We start from the raw sequence: 6,000 nt of genomic DNA, 5'->3' as shown, positions 1-6,000 counted from the left end.
CTTCAGTCAGGACGGGAGCGGCTGAGCAGGGGCCCGGCGAAGCCGTGTCGGGCGCCGCTGCAGCCGCCGCAGGGGAAGGCGGGCAGGGGAGCCCAACCAGCAGCGGGTGAGGCGCTGGACGGGGGCGCTCAGGCCTCACGGAGAGGCGGCGGGTCACTCACCTGCGCTCCCTCAGGGGCGGGGCGGGCCTGCGACCTCCGCTCTCAGCACCGAGGCCGGAGGGCAGCAACCCCGCGAGCGCTCATTCAGAGCGGGTATCGCGAGACCTTGGACGCCTCCGAATCCTGACTCCTCCCACTCCGGCCCTAGGGCCCGCCCCTCCGGGCTCAAAGGGGCGTGGCGGGCGGGGTTGACGCCGCTTGCGCATCTTGCCCTATGCTGGGGGCCTGAAGGTAGCGTAGCTCCGTCAAGATCTCCCCTCTCCCGGTCCTAGGGCCCGAGGCTGACCTGCCCCCCGCCCCGTCACAGGGCCTGAGATTCCCCCTCCCCCCATCTCCATCTCCAGGCTGGACTCCCCCGCCCCGTCACAGGGCCTGAGATTCCCCCTCCCCCCATCTCCATCTCCAGGCTGGACTCCCCCGCCCCGTCACAGGGCCTGAGATTCCCCCTCCCCCCATCTCCAGGCTGGACTCCCCCGCCCCGTCACAGGGCCTGAGATTCCCCCTCCCCCCATCTCCAGGCTGGACTCCCCCCGCCCCATCACAGGGCCTGAGATTCCCCCTCCCCCCATCTCCAGGCTGGACTCCCCGCCCCGTCACAGGGCCTGAGATTCCCCCTCCCCCCATCTCCAGGCTGGACTCCCCCCGCCCCGTCACAGGGCCTGAGATTCCCCCTCCCCCCATCTCCAGGCTGGACTCCCCCCGCCCCATCACAGGGCCTGAGATTCCCCCTCCCCCCATCTCCAGGCTGGACTCCCCCCGCCCCGTCACAGGGCCTGAGATCCCCCCCCCATCTCCAGGCTGGACTCCCCCTGCCCCGTCTCAGCGCCTGAGATTCCCCCTCCCCCATCCCCATCTCCATCTCCAGGCTGGACTCCCCCCCGCCCCGTCACAGGGCCTGAGATTCCCCCTCCCCCAATCTCCAGGCTGGACTCCCCCCGCCCCGTCACAGGGCCTGAGATTCCCCCCCCCATCTCCAGACTGGACTCCCCCCGCCCCGTCACAGGGCCTGAGATTCCCTCCCCGCCATCTCCATCTCCAGGCTGGACTCCCCCCGCCCCGTCACAGGGCCTGAGATTCCCCCCCCCATCTCCAGACTGGACTCCCCCCGCCCCGTCACAGGGCCTGAGATTCCCTCCCCGCCATCTCCATCTCCAGACTGGACTCCCCCCGCCCCGTCACAGGGCCTGAGATTCCCCCTCCCCCAATCTCCAGGCTGGACTCCCCCCGCCCCATCACAGGGCCTGAGATTCCCCCTCCCCCAATCTCCAGGCTGGACTCCCCCCGCCCCGTCACAGTGCCTGAGATTCCCCCCACCATCTCCAGGCTGGACTCCCCCTGCCCCGTCTCAGCGCCTGAGATTCCCCCTCCCCCATCTCCATCTCCAGGCTGGACTCCCCCCGCCCCGTCACAGGGCCTGAGATTCCCCCCCCCCCATCTCCAGGCTGGACTCCCCCCCGCCCCATCACAGGGCCTGAGATTCCCCCTCCCCCAATCTCCAGGCTGGACTCCCCCCGCCCCGTCACAGGGCCTGAGATTCCCCCTCCCCCAATCTCCAGGCTGGACTCCCCCTGCCCCGTCACAGGGCCTGAGATTCCCCCTCTCCCCATCTCCATCTCCAGACTGGACTCCCCCCGCCCTGCCCCGCCCCATCACAGGGCCTGAGATTCCCCATCTCTCCATCTCCAGGCTGGACTCCTCCCACCCCATCACAGGGCCTGAGATTCCCTCCCCGCCATCTCCCCATCACAGGGCCTGAGATTCCCCCTCCCCCCATCTCCATTTCCAGGCTGGACCCCCGCCCCATCACAGGGCCTGAGATTCCCCCTCCCTCCATCTCCAGGCTGGACTCCCCCCGCCCCCGTCCCAGGGCCTGAGATTCCCCCTCCCCCCATCTCCAGGCTGGACTCCTCCCACCCCGTCACAGGGCCTGAGATTCCCTCCCCACCATCTCCCCATCACAGGACCTGAGATTCCCCCTCCCCCCATCTGCAGGCTGGGTTCCCCCTGACCTGTCACAGGGCCTGAGATTCCCTCCCCACCATCTCCCCATCACAGGGCCTGAGATTCCCCCTCCCCGCCATCTCCATCTCCAGGTTGGACTCCCCCCGCCCCGGTCACAGGCCTGAGATTTCCTCCCCCCTCCCAAATCTCCAGGCTGGACTACCTCTGCCCCGGTCACAGGGCCTGCAATTCTCCCCTCCCCCCCCCATCTCCATCTCCAGGCTGGACTACCCTTGCCCTGGTCACAAGGTCCAAGGCCTGCCCCCCGGCCCATCTCAGGGCTGAGCTCCCCCTCACTCACACAGTTTTCCCCCTGCAATTTTAACCAGTGACTAGTGGAGCTGTCGGTGTCCACCTTTCTACACTAACACCAGCCTTGATGCTCCATTTATTTATCTGCCTCTCACAGTCATGTGTGCTTTCTTTCCCACAGCCCTTCAGTGACTGCCGTGGGTTGTACTACAGGGCTTTGGTCTTCTCCTTGGTATCCCTTCTCCAGACCCATTTCTGCTGCTATGCTGTCAAGAAGCTAGGCAATAATAATTGGGAGGGCTAGGGGCACTTTGGAGTCAGCCATGAAAATAATAAAACAATACATGCATGTTGTATCCTTTTTCCCCCTTTCTTCATATGTTGCTTTCATCCTGAAGTTAAGCTTTTCTGGACGGAGACTGCCTTCCTATGTGGTTGTACAGCACCTAGCACATTTTACCTGCAATTGCAGTATAAATAACAGGTTTCAGAGTAACAGCCGTGTTAGTCTGTATTCGCAAAAAGAAGAGGAGTACTTGTGGCACCTTAGAGACTAACCAATTTATTTGAGCATGAGCTTTCGTGAGCTACAGCTCACTTCATCGGAGACTGTCTAAAATGGTATCAGCCTTTAATTGCAATTTACTGCCCTACATACTGTATGTTCCTGAAAACATTCACTGTTACATTCCCTGATTAAACTTTGTGTCTGCTTGATTTCCATGGGTCAAAACAACATTTTTTCCCACTGATAAGAACTTTAGAGAAACTTACATCGTTGGGCTCTTTGTGAAACTATATTAGGCCTTGTCTGGGCTAGGATTAAGGTTTGGTGCTACCATGTGTTAGCAAATGTGTTGACCAGTGTGTTTTAAATCATGTTAAACTTGTGGAGTTAAAGTCTGGAGGGACCCCTAGACTTTAATTCAGCCAGTTTAGCCTGTGTTAAAGGTAGTATGCCTTGTCTAGACTAGACTTAAAGTGTGTTTCTTAGCCTGTGTTAAGATGTGCTGACATCACAGCCTTAACTCCTCGTTTAGAATAAGGCCTTATTTTTTCTGATACTTTTGTAGATACATGTGATGTATTCAGAATTCTTACAGTAGCATTTTACTCATATTCAGAATATTTAACATTGCTGGGTTAAGAGCCTTCTAAAAGCTGCCCTGTTTCTTTAAGAGAAGTCTTTGGAAGGGATATACCGTTAGCAAAACTCCCTTAAACTTCCATGGATTGGTTATTCTCTCATGACTGACAAGTCTAGACCATAATCTCTGTTTCTAATTGGTTGGTCTTTTTATCTATCACCCATCCTATTCTGAACTTTGTGGATATCAGGCTACTTTGTGAGAAGCATGAAAGAGATTTTTCATGATGCAATGAATTTTGACTTCTTTGTGATTAACATACTGTATAAATAAATGTACACAAGGCTAAAGATTTACACTGATGTTGAAAGTGCACCTCAACAGCAGCATTACGTGTTTGAACAGAACAGAAGTGAGAAACTAAGACAACTCAAAAAAGAATGTAAGTGGATAATTAATTTACACTCTCAAGTGCATTCTTCCTTTTAGAGAATTTGTTGGCTTTCTTATTCATTTCACTGGAGAGTAGTTACCTAATGAATGTGAACAGAAAGTCAGTGTGAATTTTAAAAAGGGTAATGATGAATTAAGTACATTAATTGAAGGAATATCTCAATCATCCTTAGCAAAATGGGTTGTGTTTATGACTAATCCAGGAAGTTGGGAGGTACAGCAAAACAGATATTCTCTTAAGGGCTAGTTGAACAATTTTGTGAATCCTCAGTAAAGTTATTCTTGGGGAACATCCCCTCAATTTTTCCTTCTCCTTTTCATCTTCTTCCTATCTTCCTTTTCCCTCATGCTCAGGAGGGAAAATGTATAATAGACATTCGCTCTTTTCCCAACTAATCAAGGTAGTTACACAGCATCAGGGCCTTATTTTAAATTTGGGATTGTCCCTACACTGTTCCATCCTTCCCCCTGCTGAATAGATGTCCCATTGGCTGTGTGTTTCTTCGGTCTCAAAAATCTGCCTTTAATCCTTCTAACAAATCAGTTTCCAGTATTTAAAAAATGATTGCTACAGGAAATTAGGAATACAGATTATTTGGTGGGTACTGAAAGCATGCACAGTCGTGCCACTTTGAGAGAATAGTTAATTTTCCAACATTAAAAATGGAAATGTCTTTTACAGAATATCCTGCTCATGTGATCCACATTTATTTTAAAAAAGGATGGAAAGTATAATCGCACTGGGACATTTCAGTCTTCTTCCCTTTCTCTCTTTCTTTGTTGTGTTTTCTCTTTTCACATGCAGCTTTTTTATGGCACTGGTCACAGCATGCCAGGAGGGGAATGCATAAATTTTGAGAGTAGGGAAAACCAGGGTAAAATAAAGCAAATATTATCCGTTTCAGATTGGAATAATAGTGTGATGTAACAGGCTTAGTCTAAGGAAGCCTGTAGTGATGTTATCAAGAAAGGATGCTACGCTAGCAGAGTATATTACAAGTGAAAATTAATGTTTTATTAAATAAGACTTGCTTTTGAAAGCTATATACATAGATATTTTTATTCAATAACACCCAGTCTTGAGAAGTGCTGAATGCTCTCAAATTCCAATGGGATTTAAAGAGAAGTTGATGGCAATTAGCATCTCTCTGGCAGTGCTCAGCACCTTGCAGGATTGAGTTTTATAGTTGCCTTTTTTAAATGATATTTCATTTCTTATATAGGTTTTCATTTTTAACAAAATGATTAACCTACAGGCAGGTAGCTAGTGGACACGTACATTCCACACAGAATAATATGCCAAGTAATTTTATGTCACTGAGTATATGCTTCATAAACTTCATCAAAATAGATAAAAACTGGAATGCTGGTTTTGGCAAATGTTTTTTCTGAAAGTAACGTTTCAGGACTGGGAAAAGATGCATAAGTGGAATATTATTGGGATTGCAGAGGTTGCTGGGAACTCCGAAAACATAAACATGCTGTAGAGTTAATAAAAGCATACAGTCAGTAAGTATTAGAAATGTCCACATTTTCTTTAGAGAAGTCTTTATATTATAAGAAAAGCAACAGAAAAATTGCATGTCTTTACCTAGTTTCCAGTAGTTGCATCTCTGCTACTTGCTCTTATGCCATGACATTACTAAATTCTCTAGCATCAAGAGAAATAGATAGTTGGTGGGATTTTCCAAAACATTCAGGATTGGTCGGACCCTGCTCCCACTGATAACATTACCATTGCTTTAAGGGAGCAAAGTTAGGCCAGCGTTGACTACTTTTGAAATTCCCACCCAGAATCATTTTTAATGAATATTTATGTCAGTAACTGATACCCTGTATGTAAAAGATAATAATGAATTTACATCATATTCTACAGGAAAAAAATTTTGCTGTGACAAAATAATTTTCACTGTGTCTTCATAAACAACTGATATTAAAAGTAGATATTTAAAGATAGCAAAGTGCGTTGAGAGCAACTGTACTGATGAAAAGTGCTATATCAGAGCTTGTTATTACTATTATTTTTTATTAGATATGGTAATTAT

General features: G+C 50.1%; 2 protein-coding genes across 2 annotated transcripts in view; one reads left to right on the top strand and one right to left on the bottom strand.

Annotated features, from left to right (window-relative positions):
* The window catches only part of LRRC28 (leucine rich repeat containing 28), a 98,745-nt gene extending 98,438 nt beyond the window's left edge, over positions 1-307 (bottom strand). Inside the window, exon 1 of the mRNA XM_084641069.1 lies at positions 162-307. The gene's annotated coding sequence lies outside the window, so the exon portion shown is untranslated. The remainder of the gene's footprint in view (positions 1-161) is intronic.
* TTC23 (tetratricopeptide repeat domain 23) overlaps positions 1-6,000 on the top strand; it is a gene marked incomplete at its 5' end in the record, with an annotated part of 46,262 nt that overhangs the window by 2,834 nt on the left and 37,428 nt on the right. The window contains 1 exon segment of the mRNA XM_084641265.1: positions 7-106. Within this exon segment, the coding sequence (XP_084497391.1) occupies positions 7-106 (100 nt within the window).

The sequence above is a fragment of the Lepidochelys olivacea genome (assembly GCF_965140295.1).
Source record: "Lepidochelys olivacea isolate rLepOli2 genome assembly, chromosome: 10".
Taxonomy (NCBI): domain Eukaryota; kingdom Metazoa; phylum Chordata; order Testudines; family Cheloniidae; genus Lepidochelys; species Lepidochelys olivacea.
Note: the sequence above shows the minus strand (reverse complement) of the source record. Positions and strands in the feature narration are given on the sequence as shown.